Raw genomic sequence first — 16,438 nt, 5'->3', positions numbered from 1 at the left:
TTCACAAGCAAAGAACATAATTAGTGTCACTGAATTGTACATGTAAAAGCTGGAATTGGTGTGTATTTTGCTGTATCTATTCTCAACAACAGCAAAAGTAAACCAAAACATAAAGCAAAAGCTTCAAATCTGCTTTCTGCAAGAAATTCTGACCATGAAAACATTAGGCAGTTGGTATCTGAAGATTCTTCCAGACCAACGTTAACTTTTAAAATTTTGACATCTTATCCATATAGTTGACAACACATTAATATACCTGACAGTTGAGCATGTTTAGTCCTTTCCTAGCTGGCTTGTTATAATGGCCATCCATGTCCCTTGGATAATGAGCCATACACCAGTGGAGGTACGACATATTTAGCGTAGGGTTTAGTACAAGCTGCTTTCTTGGAGGTTGTGCTGCCATTCGGGCTGAATGTTAACAGAGCAGCTGCAGTCGAGTTGATCCTGACACCTGGTGACCCCATGAATGGCCCCCACGAGTAGAACTGTGCTTGATAGGGTTTTCAGTGGCTGGTTTTTTTGTTTGTTTTTTAAGTGGATTGCAGGTCCTTCTTTCATGGCAAACCTTTCAGTTAACAAGCAGCCAAACACAATAACCGTTTCTGTACTACCCAGGGACTGATGTGCCAGACCTACCAAAACTCACTGCCGTCGAGTCTATTGGGACTCTTAGCAACCCTGTAGACAGAGGAGAACTCCCGTGGGTTTCCCAGGCTGTAGACCTTTGCAGAAGAAAGCCCCATCTTTCTCTCTTGGAGAGGCTAGTGGGTTTGAAGTGCTGACCTTGTGGTTAGCACCCCAACACGATGTAATCCAGTGTGGCTCCTTGTGTCAGACTTTAAAGACGCTTAATAAAAACAAAGCAGGTAGACCTTACAGTTTGCCCTTAGTTAATAGAGAATATTCAGCAATGCCAAAAAAGTAATTCTTTAATAATAGTCGGTTTTGTTTTGTTTTTATTTTAGAATCACAAGAAGATGATGAACAGCTGGTAGCAGAAGTGGCTGAAAAATTTTCATCCAAGACATGCCCTAAACCCTCAGAAAATGGGGCACTACAAACAGCCCTTGTTTCTCACCCAGTCAAGGATTTCAAAGAAGAACCTGAACATGATAGTAGCAAAGTTTCCATAGTGAAGCCATTTTCAGTAGAAACCAAGGATTCTGCAGATGTCCCCAAGGCTTTTGGGACAAATACGTCTCATGGCTTTGTAACTGCAATCTTGGAGGGGCCTCTGCCCTCTGGTATACCAGAAGCCACCTGGGACAAGGCAATGACAGATGGCAACATGGGAGCTACACTTGAGGCCGCCACAGAAGCTGATCTAAAGACTGGAATCTCCGGTTCAGAGCCAGCCCCCACCAGAAGCAAGCTAAGAAAGCCGAAGCCTGTCTTCCTGAGAAAGAAAATGAATAGTGCAGAGGTCTCTGAAACTGAAGCTGTGCTGGAGGGCACCTCTCTCCCCAAAGCATCCTATCCAGTCAGTGTGGATGAAATGGACGGGAACACAAATTCTTTGCCCGGAGACGCCAGGATCCAGAAATCTCCCACGGAAGCAAAAGAGACTTCAGTCACTCTCAGCAATGACACTAATGAATCAGGGGTTGAGTTGCCAGAAGAGTCTAGAGGCTCCCCTCTGAAACTGGAGTTTGATTTCACAGAAGATGTGGACAAATTAGAGACCAAGAAAGCCCTTCCAAGGAAACTGGGCCGGAAGCTGGGTAACAAACTGACTCCCAAGACACAGAAAGATGGTGTCGGTAAACCAGTAGGTGCCAAAGGTGGAGACCAGCCTTCAGAGCCCAAAGCAGAAGATCCTCCTGCCCCCCACGCATCGTCTAAGCTGGAGCCTCGCCAGTGGGATGACCCCAATTTTAATCCCTTTGAAGGCCGCTCTCTGCAAGACTCCCCACCCCTTTCCTCCCAGGGCTCCTATCACTTTGATCCAGATAACTTTGATGAGTCCATGGATCCCTTTAAACCAACTACAACATTAACAAGCGACGACTTTTGTTCTTCCACTGGTAATCATGTTAATGAAATCTTAGAATCACCCAAGAAGGCAAAGTCGCGTTTAATAACGTGAGTGGCGATGGGTGCTGGGTGGTGGTGTGTTCTGTGTATTCTCTGTGGGCTTGGCAGCCAGCTCTCTTTAGTCCAGGGAACTGACTGTATCTTTGAGGCACAGCAGGGCGGACACAAAGCTTACAACATTGTTTAGAACTGTTGTGTGGGATCAGAGATAGCATATGTGTCAGTTTTAGATTGCTGCCTTATTTTGGAGAATCCTAATCTTTGCCTCTCCCCCACCCACCCTGGGTAACTTTTTCCTATTAAATAGAGAGAGAGTGAGATGAGTAGATCAAGACTCAATGGTTTTCAGAAATCCCATCTGGGCTGTTAGAATTCCTTTTGTGAGCAAAATCTAAGTTGTCGGTGGTAGCCATCATACTCAGATAAAACAGAAAGTCTAGCATCAGTAGCATGAGGAAAATGGCCGTAAAGGGCACCTCCGAGTCTTCCCACTTACACAGAAAGCTGCTCCACTGGTTGTTGGTGAGAGTTCTACTCGTTCTGTAGTCTGTGGGTCCATCAGCGAGGTGGTTCATCTCCAGTAAGCGTCAGGAATGATTACATCTGATAAATTAGTATTTTATTGTATACAGTCTACAAGCCCTCTCCTAACAATCAGTTTTTCTCATGGGAAATGTGGAGCCACCTCCTTTGCGTGGCCTGTGGAGTTTGCAGAGTAACTGCTGGGAGCAAGTGTCATTTTAATTTTCTTAGGAATGTAAATCCAGTGCTGTCTTGTCAATTCAGGTTCATAGCAATCTTATAGGCCGGAGTAGAAAGACCTCAGAGGGTTTCCCAGGCTGTAAGCTTCAGGCTCTAACCATTGTGCCAGTAGGATGCCTTTGTTATAAGGTTACCATATCACAATAATGAAGCCGAGTGGGAAACAGTATGTCCCTTTGTTCCCTATGACTTTTTTTGCTTAAAAATAGATATAAAGAAAGCCCAGTGACTTGGAAGGTGAAATATGAAAAGGAGGAATGAGAAAGAAGTATCACATACCATGCTTTTAGTTGTCACTATAGATAGAGTCACGGGGTGGCATAAATGAGCTAGCAATGGAAACCTTAGTGATGCGATGCTCGGAAGAAAAGACTTGGCCACCTGCTTTCCAAAGTTCACAGCATGAAACCCGCTGCAGCAGTTCTGCCCTCCACACACGGGGGCTCCTGGAGTTGGAATCTCCTCCTTAGCAACCGCTGTGGTGGTGGTGCTATCCATCAGTTGGAAAACACTTTTCACCCTAAGTATAACAAAAATGCCAGCTGGCAGGATTGGTGAATTGTATCGGAGAGAATGTGACATTTCCAGAGGTTCAAAAAGAAGTACTCATTTTAGTGCACCCAGGTGGGACAGGCATTACTACGATCTGACAGGTCAGCAGTTTGAAACCATCAGCTGTTTCTATGGAGAAAGACAGGACATTCTGATCTCATAAAGAGTCACAGTCTTGGAAACACAGGAGCAGTTTTACCCTGTCTACTAGGGTCACTGAGTCGGCATTGACTCGATGGCAGTGAGGCCAGTGTTAGGACCAAGAAGGCTGACCGTGTGGCAGGCTGCTCTTAGGCAGCAGTCGACTAGCCCCCGGGTGTATGTTCGGGGAATGGAATGCAATCAGTAGCTCTTGATCTGATCCTTGAGCTTGGATTACATATGAACAGTGAAACAGTTGCTGATAAAGATTATTGATCAATATCCCCCAAGTGTTCTCTTGCAGGTTTTAAGATTAGCTCGCTATATCTGGGCAGCACTTGGGGTGTGTGTTGGGCACTGCTATGCTGCTTCCTCTAATTCTAGGATGCCTCTGCCTACCAACAAAGTCACCTGACAACCTTCCTTTGTGAGCATGTAGGAGTGCATACATAGCCAGGGCATCCATGCTTGTGAATAGTAATATTCAATCAGGATCAAAGGCAGGGAAATCTATTCCTCACTTTTCATTCAGTAACACAGAGTACTCTTTTGAATTCTCTCACTCTCACCTAAGAAGCAGCATTTTGCTCCTATTTTGTTTTTGATGAATGAACTTCTTGATCTGATAGATCCTGTGATTTCACCCCACCCCTTCTTTAATGACTGTGCAATCAAAACTCCTGTTTCCTTTTCCTCTCTGCAGAGAGAGGGGTAGAATCCTGTGTGACATGATTTGGGCTAGTGGAGCCTTTCATTTGTAGGGAAGACAGGAAATAAACACATGGTGGTAGGATCCAGTGGGGGGATAGGCGTTCTGTTACTGGTTTGTGTGTGTGGCTTCTCAGATTCTCCTGTAAAATGGGGACCCCATAATATGATTAGAGTTGTGCAGACACAGTAAGGTAAACTATGAAATCATTTTAAGCATCATAATGATAAACACCTAGGGAAAAAGCAGATAGATAAGGGGGCTTCAAAAAACTTGCAGAAAAATGTAATTAAAAGGTAGTTGAACTTTCCCATGAGCATTTTGAAGGCTCCTCGTATGTTCAAGCCTATTTTTATTTATACATGACCTGAATAACCAAATATATTTGAGTAAATGTTCTCAACAGTGAAATACTATTTTTATGCAGTTACAGGTGTTTGGACGTTTTCTTTCCATCTCTAAGTCTGTGTGGTAGCCCTGAGTGTGTCCACCACGTTCTGAGAGCTTTCAGAGTGCATGTTCCCAAGAGTCATTCACTCACCAGTGGTAGCATGCATGAATAGTGCCATTTTAAATTTGTATATCACTTCACAGAAAGAACTTTACAAACTTTACATCGATCAGACTTGGAGGAAAATATTCCAGTCTTCACATGATTTTTTTTCTCCATCTGTCCCTTTCCTGTCTAATTTTGTTGGTGCCTCAGGACTACTGAACAAGTGAAATTTCTCTGTTTTCTGTTGTAAGTACTCCCGCCATTGTTTCTCTTTGTCTCTGGGTCTGTGGACCATGTTCTCCCTGACTTGTCCCCAGTCCTTCCCTCCATGGCATGTGGCTTCCATTTCTGAGTTTGACCTGATGGTTTTTTTGCATCTCATTTGCCACATCATGAGTCAGCTCAGCCTTGCATTTGCCTGTACCTAAAGGGGCGGGGACCAGCCCACCTTAGGTGCAAGAGCTTGCGCTCCCCGGCTTGGCACACATCACGTGGCACTTTGCAGAGACCAAGTGCTGGCTTACCCCCAATCCAAAGAGCATCGTCGTGGTGGCTTGAGGGACTACTCTGTTATTTAATGTGGGGGAATGGCTGGCTTTTTGCTAAGATCAGGTTGTTGCTGTCTTAAAGTAGTGGGTCTATTGAACAGAGGAAACTCAGTCTGTCTGTGGCGAGGTAGCCCTGATTAATAAGAGCATTAGGGAAAGAAGATAGAACTGGTCACCGGTATGCGCTATCTGCTAACTGGGTGCTTGGCTTTAGTTTTACACATACAGCACAAAGATGTAAACAATTTTTGTTTGGTTGATTTTTGGTGGCATGGTATTTTCATCGACAATTCTGAGTTTGTTAAAGCTACAGACTCCGAACCTACCCTACAATCACCAATCGTGTATTGATCTAAATGTCCCCGGGTGGTCTGTGCTTTCCCCAGTTCTGGGCTTATCACGAAACATGGTGTGTCTCTTCCATCGCTGACTCACTAGCCATGATCATGGTTTACAAAAATATGTTTGCTTTTTCACCTTCTTCTCTTTTAGCACTCAGGTCTAGGCGGGAGCAGTCTTACCAGACTTTGGTGGCTTTTAGTGCAATAAAGGACTTTTAAAGAATCTGGTCAAGTGTGGTGATTTCACTAAAGAATGTCAAAGCTAAGCACGTGAGGCTGGGACGAATGGAGGCACGGTAGATGCTGGGGCTGCTCCCTGTATGCTTTTTGATGGTGTGTGACCAACCAGTGGGCTCAGTCTACTTCGGTGTTTGACATCACAGAAGCCAGCAAGGGGGCCTATTGGGAGAAGGAGCCCCGCTGTAGTGCCCTGCTTAACCTGTCCCTCAGAAGGAAACGCCTCAGACGCTTGAGAGGTGTTTCCATCCCGAGTCTGTAGATGTGTGACTTGTGCGGCGCTGTATGCTTCAGCTTCTACCTGCACATACTGCTAGCTCTGCTCCATCCCATGCTTCAGACGTGCACCCGTGACCCCAGACCGACCTCTTGATTTTTTTTCCAGGAGTGGCTGTAAGGTGAAGAAAGGTGAAACTCAGTCTCTTGCTCTGGATTCATGTTCTCAGGTAAGTCTGTACCTGCTGCTGCAATGCCTCAGACTAAGTCAAATGATTTTCCAGTTCAACAAACTCGGAGGACTTGAGTTGACAGCTGATAGAAACTCACGCCATCGAGTTGATGTGAACCCCTAGTGACTTGTAGGACAGGGTAGAATTGCTCCTGTGGGTTTCTGAGACTCCTTTCTCCCCTGGAGCAGCTAGTGGTTTCAAACTGCTGATCTTGCAATTAGCCATCTTACTCATTACCACTACACCACCAGGGCGCCTCATGTCAACTGATAGACCATTAAAAATAGCTGTTGATGATAGAGTGTTTTGCTACATAACTTAACATAGGTTTCCTATTGGTTTTAATGGTAGGAATGAAAACTGCGAAAATATAACTAGTGCTAATCATTTCTTCTTTGTAGTAAGAAATAATATTTGTCATGCTGAGCCCATGAACTAGGTAGGAAACACAAAAACCATTACTCATTCAACTGCAAGATCCATTTTTAACACAAATTTGCTTTTGTGTTGATGGTGCTTAACACAATTTACATTAATATTTAAATTAATTGTACATTAGTACTTTTAATGATAACTTCTAGGAGGGGAAAAAATTAACATTTAATTGTCTCAGAATTAAAGTTTCTAAATTTAATAAAAATTAAACTATTTTAAACAACTAAAACAAGAAGACCGTGAAAAGACTTTTATACATGCAAATGTGTTTCATTAGGGTAAATTCTTGATGGAGTGGAAATAAAAATTTAGAGAGGAAAAGGACTTAGGTAAAATGTTCATTAAAGTACGTATTTATGTATATTTAATATGGGCCACAGGGTGTCAGGTCACAAGATTGCATTAAGCAAAGCCATTATTTAGACCATAGGTACCCACATTTATTAGGCCTACCACCCCTTTTCAGAAGGAAAAAAAACTATTAAATGGCTCCTTGGCAGTTAAAAACTTGTGTACTGCAGCCCATGATCTAGGATAAAAGTCTAGGTATCTGCTTATCTTCTTTTTCCAGCCTCCCTGAATTGTGCCAGCATGCTCGCGCACGCACACGCACATGCACATGCACACGCACAGTATCATGCACTTTGGGAAACACTAATTTAGAAAAGGACAAGAATTACATCCTGTATAGTTAGGTAGTTTACATTAAGAGTCACGAATGCTGAAGACAAAGTGGGTACATAAGCAAATGCAGTGAAGAAAGCTGATGGTGCCAAGCTGTCAAATTACATAGAATCTGGGGTCGCATATGCTGGAAGATAAACAAGGGGTCATCTAACAGAACAAAACCCACATGGAAGAAGCACACCAGCCTGTATCGAAGGGATCAGGTATCAGGCATCAAAGACCAAAAAAAAAATCATTGTGAATGAGGGGGAGTACAGAGTGGAGACCAGGGCCCATCTGGGTGAAATTGGACATCCCCTTGCAGAAGGGGGAGGAGATGAGCCAATCAGAGTGCAGTGTAGCAGCGATGAAATATGCAATCTTCCTCTAGTTCTTAAATGCTTCCTCCCCACCACTACCATGATCCCAATTCTACCTTACATATCCAGCTGGACTGGAGGATGTACACTGGCACAGATAGGAACTGGAAATACAGTGAACCCAGGACAGATGAACTCCTTAGGACCAGTGGGGGGGGAGAGAGACGATATTGGGAGGGTGGAGGGAAGGTGAGGGAGAAAGGGGGAACAGATGACAAGGTCTACATATAACCTCCTCCCTGGGGGACGGACAGTGGAGAAGTTGGTGAGGGAGGTGCTGGATGGTGTAAGATATAAAATAATTTCTAAATTATCAAGGGTTCAGGGGAGCGGGGGCAGGAGGAGGGAAAATGAGCTGACACCAAGGGCTCAAGTGGAAAGCAGGTGTGAGAATGATGAAGTCAACATGTGTACTAATGTGCTGGACACAAATGATGTATGTACAGATTGTGATGAGTTGTATGAGCCCCTAATAGAATGATTTTTTTTAAGAGTCTTAGATTTCACTTGAAATACAATGTGATACATGGATCTTCACGAAAATTGTTGGAGATATGAAAGCAAACAATTTAGAGTCACTGTCTTGAACTGCTACTTGAACTACCTGGGTAACAAATTTAGGGCGGAAAAGCTTCGTGTTCCAATTAGAGACATAGGCTCCAACAACACAGCCTGGTTTTATGGGAAGACTCCAGCTCCTTTCCTTAGTTTTGCATATATCCTGGTTGATGGTATTGAACATCCGGCCAGAATGGGGCCCATTTCAAAGATGTCGTTGTTTGCCATACTACAAAGTAATAATTTTTAAAAATACTTTATTATTTTAATAGGTTGTTATAAAAATAATTTTTTAGTATGTTAAATTTGGGGAGGTTAGTTTCCATAGCAAATTAGGTTCTCATTTGACAATTTCTTTTTTTTTAATCATTTTATTGGGGGCTTGTACAATTCTTACCACAATCCATACATAGATCCATTTTGTCAAGCACCTTTGTACATTTGTTGTCATCATTATTATCAAAACATTTGCTTTCTACTTGAGCCCTTGGTATCGGCTCCTCATTTTCCCCCCTCCCTCCCTACCCTTGATAATTTATAAATTAGTACTATTTTGTCATATCTTACACTGTCCGATGTCTCCACCCACTTTTCTGTTGTCCGTCCCCCAGGGAGGGGGTTACATGTAGATCCCTGTGATCGGTTCCTCCCTCATTTGACAATTTCTACAGAAATTGTTCCGGGACATTCATTTCATTTTCCCTTGTTTCATCCTTCTTCCTTGCAGTCTGGTTGTTTCGTTTCCAGTACTCTAGTTTCTCAGCCCCCTTACCTTCCCTGTTTGTTTCATGTAAGTGTTGACTTTTCAGTCTTATGTATATGTGCATATATATGTATGTATGTGTGGGTATATATCTGGAGAGAGAAAGAGAGAGAGACTTAAGTGGCCATGGTTGACTCCACTTCAAGAAACCAGCTCCTGGGAGGGAAAAAAGAGGAGCTGATACCAAGGGCTCAAATAGAAAGTAAATGTTTAGAAAATAATGATTCAACATATGTACAAATATACTCGAAATGATTGGTGTGTGGATTGTTATAAGAGCTGTAAGAGCCCCCAATAAAGTGATCTTTTAATAAAGAAAGAAAATCTAGAGACATAAATAGAAAATATTAGGAATAAAAAAGAATATACCACAAGAGAGAAAGGACATTTTCACGAAAGGATCAATATACAACTTCACGATAATAGATTTAGAGAAAAAACAAATCAGCTTCTTCTCAGTCATATTTCGAGTGGGGGGTCTGTCGATCCCAGGGGCCCGCCCTCTGGCACTGTCTCCGACAATGTTCTGCTTCCATTCATTAGGCCTTCAGTGTCTGACAATGCTTGGGAGCTGGGCATAAGGATTTTAGCAGCTCCTTCCTCCAAAGTAGGCAGCCTAGTCTTTAAATATATATATTTTAATGGAACACCACACTCACAGTGTCTTTTTATCTGTGGCATTGCCCAGGACGAAGGAGCAGCGCTCTCCCAGATTTCCGACATTTCCAATAGGGATGGCCATGCTACTGATGAAGAGAAGCTGGCGTCCACCTCTTCTAGTCAGAAGCCAGCCCGGCCCGAGGTGAAAGGTGAGCCAGAGGAAGACCTGGAGTACTTTGAATGTTCCAATGTTCCTGTGTCTACCATAAATCATGCGTTTTCATCCTCAGAAGCAGGTATGGAAGTATATCTTCATCTTTCTAATGCACATAGGTTTAGCAATGTCTGAAAGGCAGAAACCAGAGGGGTCTTAGATTGGATCAGTTGATAGGTAGATTCGTGAAGTTGATCTCTGCTTCGCCTCTTACTTTACCTAGAGAGAGACAGAAAAGGTGTTAGGGGAGTACTAGGGACATTGGGTAAGTGTGGCAGGATGCCCAAGAGATGCTGATATATGAGTTTGATTGAATTTTCTTGTGATTTTATTTGAATGTGGCCTTCTCTTAGAGTGGTCTATGAACATGTTGTACATTTGACTCTTTTCTGAAATGCATCTGTAAGTCATTCCTCACAGGATAGTAGTATTCCCCCAGTTTTCAGAGAAGGGAAGTGAGGCACAGAAGGTAAACTTGCCCAACATCAGTTAGCAAGCATTTATCAGGTAGAACTATGATTGGAACTCAAGCAGTCTGATTGCATGTATATTTAACCACAATTGCTAAGTGTGGAGAGGCTGTTTCTATTACATTAGACTATTATAAATGTTGTGATAAATGATTACAAATTAGGGTCACCTTGATTAGACTTGACAGCTTTCTCTTCCTTTTTTTAATGGTTATCAATTTTCCTGCTCACAGATGGGGATTGGAACAGACCACAGCTCTGAGTCCTTTCCAGCGTTCTAGTGAAGAACCTAGACTAACCTGGGCTGGACCCTCTTGCTATTGGAGTCTTCACAACAAGCTAAAGCTAACTCCCATTTCCAAATCCTACATTACTCCTGTGGCCTTAAGTATTGTTGAAAAGACAGGTCCTTTTCAGCAATGTGATACAAACCAAGGCATTTTATACTAAGGCATTAAAGAAAAACAAAACATACTCAGCCATCAAACCAAGGAAGCAGGTGGAAAGTCAAGACTCTGAGCAAGGTGTCTCCATGTCCCCCAGGCTCCGGGTCCCTACCCCTACCCCAGCTTCCTTCCAAAGCTTCCTTCTGCTTTGTCATCTTTCCCAAAGGCTTGGTTTGCCTTCGATGCCCCAGTTACTTGGAGTTAATCCTGAGTATACTTGCAACTATCGCTGTTTCTTCTGTTTGAAAGACCTTTCTTTGCCATCCTGGATAATATCTCGCCCATTCTTGTAGGTCTTGCTCCCATGTTACATGGATCCCACTGTCCTTTGTACCCCCACCACATTTCTTCTGACAGTTCCCATTGCATAGCGCCCGTGCTGTCCATTAATAACAGAAAAGTAACATACAGATTTCTTGAGCTTAGGGACTACAAGAGGGTTGTCTTTGAATTCCTTCTGGTGCCAAATATATAGCAGGTACATGGTAAATATTTGCTGAACTAGTTAGATTATTCCACATCAGGAAGAAATGCCTTCAATGGCTAGCGCTTGAGTTCTGTTAGATACTGTGCTGTCCTCAAGGTCCTTGGAGCAACTAGTTAGCTGTGCTTTGCAGGAACTGGCCATCTCTGGGCAGAACGGATTTATACAAACTGTTACATTGTGACTGATAAAGCTGTCCTGGTTGTGGGCCTGGGGCGACTGGATTTCATGGGATAGTCCATCACTTCTGAGCTGGCTCTTGATCTTTACATAAATGTGAGTCTCTTGCAGGGCTTAGAAGGAATAGACTGTTGGGTAAGATGCCCCCAAGCTTTCTGTGAGTACAGGGCACATAGGAAATGAAGTTAGACTAAGGAATTTGGACTTGATCTTCTAGCTTTGGGGGAGGAGGGATTTTGAGCAGGTCCCATTCCTGTTTGCAATTTTTGACAGGTATTGCACTGCAAGAGTATTTGGTCATTGTTCTGGGGAAGATTGTAACCTTAAGAGTTTGTATGTTTCTTTTTAAAATGCATTTTCAAATGTTTTGCAATGAGCACTTAGTCTCTTCATTAGAAAAAGCATCCTAAAAAAATTTTTTTTTTTTTAAAGCATCCTGTTGGGGTTTTATTGTTTAATTTTGTTGGCATTGTTGCCCCTGGTAGTAGAATAGCAAGGAAGCCAAGCTGAAGGGCATGGGGAGGATAGTGAATTCATTTTGCAAGTATTGAAATCTAAAGCTTACATTCTTACCTGCTACTTTAATTAGATTGAAAGTACCATTTAGGGCTGGAATTTAAAGAGCATGTAAAATCGCATTCAGTGTTAATGAATGGGTTCTAACTCATAAAATGCCATGGTTAGTGTGACTTATTTGCAAAATGTCCAATGAACACAAGAGGGCAGCCTTCGCTGTTGGTCCCACCTGAGGATTGCTGGTGCTTAGTTGATGGCTAACTGCACTCCTCTTTCTTTGGAATATTGTAGACTACACAGCGAATAGCACCGTGGTCAGCAGAATGCCAGCGCCCCTTTCAAATTCTTGATACCTTTCCTGTGTTCATATTGCCTTTCTGGCCTGCACTGGCAATCTCAAGTCTTCCACTAGGAGGCTGAAGGAACTGACCTCTTAGGATAAGCATAAAACTGACTATCTGTGTTTTAGGCTTAGAGAAAGAACTGGGCCAGAAGATGGAGAAGGATGACTCTGCCGTGCCTGTAAGTCTTTAAATGGGGGGAAGGGGATTGGGAGGGGTGTTTTTTTCTTTCCGTCATTTGTTTTCCAGTCTGTTAGTCCACTAAATAAGTTCTAGTCGGTACCAGATGATGGGTGAAAAATGCCGTCTGTGACACACAGACTAATCTATAAAGCTTACTCAGATGCTATCCAGTGTCCCTTAGTGGTTTGTTTTGTTCCTTACACAGGATCCAACTCCAGATCACGCAGTTGGATTCCGTGGTCGTGTTCTTACACTCCTTCAATCTGGATCGGTCCCTCAACCTTTGTCTTCCATGACCTTGATTCTTTTGAGGAGTACTGGCCAGCTATTCTGTTTGCATTTGGCTGAGTCTGTTGTTTCTTTGTAACAAATTCAGGTTCTACTTCTCTGGCACAAATATAATAGAGTTGATGTTGTCGACGTCAGCATGTCCCATTCCTGGGGGGCTAATGTTCACCTACCCCTTGGTTCCAGTTGGGCCAGCCAGGCTTCCCACTGGAGCTAAGTGCTAAAGGAAGAGGAAGGGATAAGGCAAGAAGGAGCATTCCAGATGGAAAACTGGCCAGTGCAAAGGAAGTGCTAATATTAGTCATCTTGTGTGATCAGAGGACACTGTGCCCTTTGGACAGGAGCTGTTGGTGTTCAGCCAAAAGGTTTGGAATTCACAGTAGGAAGTCATGGTGGTATTTTAAGTGGGGAGTCGTGGGATCAGTGATAGTTCAGCATCTGGAGGGTTGATACTCTGAGGTCATTGGTAGCTGTCATGGCAGTGAGGTGAGAGCCAGTTGCTGAACTTCCTAAGAGTTTCTGAGTAGAAGATCCATGTAGACAATGAGACTGTTACCCAACCCCAAGGGGAAGCCTCCTTTTAGCAGGTGCTGTCTACCCCACGCACCCGGGGATTCTGGCTCTTCTTTTATTCCCACAAACAAGATCAGCAGGACCTGTGGTTTCTATATCCAAAATATCTTGTAAATCCATCGACTGCTGGGTCCTGTGGCCACCTCCAGGTTTTTTGTTTTGTTTTGTTTTGTTTTTTAAACATTGTAGCAGTTTCCCAGCTACTCTCCCTGTTTTCAGGCTCATTCTCAATTTCAGCCTTTCACAGAAGCCAGGGAAATGCCGTATATACGCGAGTATAAGTCGAGTTATGCAGCACATTTTTTAGGTGCCTCAGCAGATAATCTGGTCAGCTTATACTCGAGTATATACGGTAGGTTTTAACCGCAAAACTAGTCTTGTTTATCTTTACTTAAATCTTTCCATGGGCTGCCCTTGTCTTCAGGAGAAAGGATAAACTCCTACACTTACTGTGACCTAAGTGGCTTTCCACCCTGGGGCCCTGGGACCCCGTCCAGCAGCAGCTATTTCCTCCTTGCACACTGGAAAACCACCTAGACACACAGAATTCCTTTCAGCTTTCTGCCCTCACCACTTCACGTCACCTCCTGTTTTCCTAGCCTTCCCTATAAGACTGTGAGCTTGGTGACAGTAAGGAATCTGGACTCTCTTTGCTGAATGAGGACACAGTCAATTAGTAACGTACAAAGGACGCCTGTGGGACCAGTCTATATGTGTGTGCCCAATGGGTCGTTTCAATGCACGACACCAACTCAAGATTAACTCCTGGGTTGTCAACACTAGACTTGAAGGCCCTCCGGAGCAAGTGATAGGCCGAAGTTCTAGGAGTGAATGAAGTCATAGCTCACACTTTATCTTGATCCGCGGTCAAAGGACATTTTGCGTCTTGACTAATGTTTATATATCAAAACGAGTGCATGTTTCTGTGTTTATGAAACACAGGTCACAAAGCATTATTTACCTGTCTTCATGGGACCTGATATTTTTCTATTCCATTTTATTTTTAATGGCGGCTTTTGACCTACTAAATTGTTTTCATGACACACTGACAGTTCAAAGAAGTATATTCTAAGAGGTTGTAGAAGGAGTGTGAAACCTCCAAAGCCTGACCTGGACAGGGAAGAGCCGATAGAAGCCGGGTCAGATGTTCAGGAGGAGGCGTGGGCACAGACGTGTCAGGCGTTGGGAACTTTGTTCCTTCAGAAGGGCCTCACTTAGTAGGGACGCTTGCTTTAGGATAAAATCACCCTTGCCTGAAAATTCATTTGATTCTCTCTTGAGAGCTGGGCCAGCCCAGCACAGCCACTCACAGAACTGTAAGTGCAGGTTTCATATCTCTGAAAGAGAGTGGCGTCCACTGTCCCTTCCTAGATGAGGTTGGAATAGCTCTCCAAGGAAATGCATGAACTCCACTTCTGGCCTCTTCTGGGTGCACAGGATGTTGGGAGCAAACTGCAACTGCCCAAGCATGATTCCTTGGAGGCAGAGGTCAGACAGACCTCCACCCTCCAACCTGCTTGACCCTATTTTGACCCCAACCGTCCCTCCCCTGCCTCTCTGCTGGGTTTGATAACCCAATGTGATGGCTACACAGAATTCACAGACAATGTGCACGATGATGGAGCTTTAATAGGAAAGCTTAGGAAGCTACATATCAGGATGAGAAATATTTAGGATACAGTTTTGTGGGGGGGGGTTTGCCTAAGGCTTTTCTTTTCAGCCTTGCCAGCAAGCATGCCTCCATCTGGTTCTTGGCCTCTGCAGGTCTTACAAAGCTCTTTTAGCACTGATAAAAACTCAAAGGGCGCCCTACTATTTAGGCCACTCAGTCCATGGACGGAGAAACCTGCCATTCTGAGTACCTCTCTATACTGTTGCTGCCTCTCTATACATCCTTGTACATCCTATACATCAAGTGCATTCCACTCTTGGCTCTTCTCTGTTGATGGTCATGGGATTCTCAGCTCCTGCCTCTGAGATGGCTCGCTTTATGCTCAGTAGAATGGAAAAATTGGCCAGTCCCTGAGTTAGAGTCCTCTACACTTTATTTGCATCCTCCACCTAGTTATTGGGTGGGAGTTACAAAGACTAGGAATAGAAAAGACATTCCAAGTAATTTCACTTCCCCACCACTGCCCACCGCCTCCGAGTGCACTTTGGGCAGCTAGACCCTTTGAAGTTTGCCATGTACCAAAAGAGCACTTTCTGCTATTGATTGAAGGAAGGGTGTGTTGAATGGACAGAGAATCTGTAAGGAGCGTTGCGTGAGCACAAAAGAAATTGGCTCAGCTCCTTGATCCCCAGTTTATTCATCCACAATTGAGCCTCACCCCAAGTGGTTGGGAAGAGAAAACTAATAACATGAAATGTTGAAAGTGTTAAGTTCTACAGTATAGTACGGGAGTGTGATGTCCATAGGGAAATAGGTGAAAGAGGAGAATGCAGGTTACTTGTCTCTGGAACCGGTAGGTGAAAGTGTGTATGTACATGAACATCATGAAATGAATTTCCCTTAGAAATCAGAAGAGATTAAAGGAACCTATGTAATCTAGCAGGAACCTGGGTGGCACGGTAGCTTGTACTCAGTTACCAGCCACAGAGTTAGAGGTTCAAACCTACCCAGCAGCCCCACAGGAGAAAGTGCTGGCGATTCGTATCTGTCAAGACAACAGCCCCAAAACCCCAGGGAGCAGTTCTACTCTACCCCACATCTACTCTGCTAAGCCTTTCTGTGTTCTTTGGACGCACATTCCCATTACAGGCTCATGGCCAGTGGTCAGGAGGGGCTGGAACAAGATCAGTAAGGCCAGAGGGGGTTACATCTCTTCTTGCTTTTCAGAAGTTTTCATTTTAGAGCAAAATTTCCATTTTAAAGAATTCTAAATCATTAAGGTAGCAGAAGGACATTGGGCCTCCACTCAAGTACTCCCTCAACACAAGAATACTTTCTTCTAGTAAATTGGCATTCTATGACGCTCACCTTCCCGACACAACCGCTGAAGACAAAGCGGTTGAATAAGCAAATGTGGTGAAGAAAGCTGATGGTGCCCGGCTATCAAAAGATATAGC

At 43.7% G+C, this 16,438-nt stretch overlaps 1 protein-coding gene across 4 annotated transcripts in view; it reads left to right on the top strand.

The window, feature by feature from the left end:
• Positions 1-16,438, top strand: part of TACC1 (transforming acidic coiled-coil containing protein 1) — an 84,143-nt gene that overhangs the window by 40,082 nt on the left and 27,623 nt on the right. The window contains exons 3-7 of one of the 4 annotated variants that reach the window (XM_030884546.2): positions 969-2,085; positions 4,908-4,943; positions 6,209-6,269; positions 9,763-9,970; positions 12,454-12,506. In XM_030884546.2, the coding sequence (XP_030740406.1) occupies positions 969-2,085; positions 4,908-4,943; positions 6,209-6,269; positions 9,763-9,970; positions 12,454-12,506 (1,475 nt within the window). The remainder of the gene's footprint in view (positions 1-968; positions 2,086-4,907; positions 4,944-6,208; positions 6,270-9,762; positions 9,971-12,453; positions 12,507-16,438) is intronic. The other 3 variants (XM_030884547.2, XM_030884549.2, XM_004696220.3) reach the window with 3 other exon arrangements.

Source organism: Echinops telfairi, unplaced genomic scaffold (genome assembly GCF_000313985.2).
Source record: "Echinops telfairi isolate 266 unplaced genomic scaffold, ASM31398v2 ScPeMD7_9;HRSCAF=40, whole genome shotgun sequence".
Taxonomy (NCBI): domain Eukaryota; kingdom Metazoa; phylum Chordata; class Mammalia; order Afrosoricida; family Tenrecidae; genus Echinops; species Echinops telfairi.
This window is presented reverse-complemented; position numbering and strand designations above follow the sequence as displayed.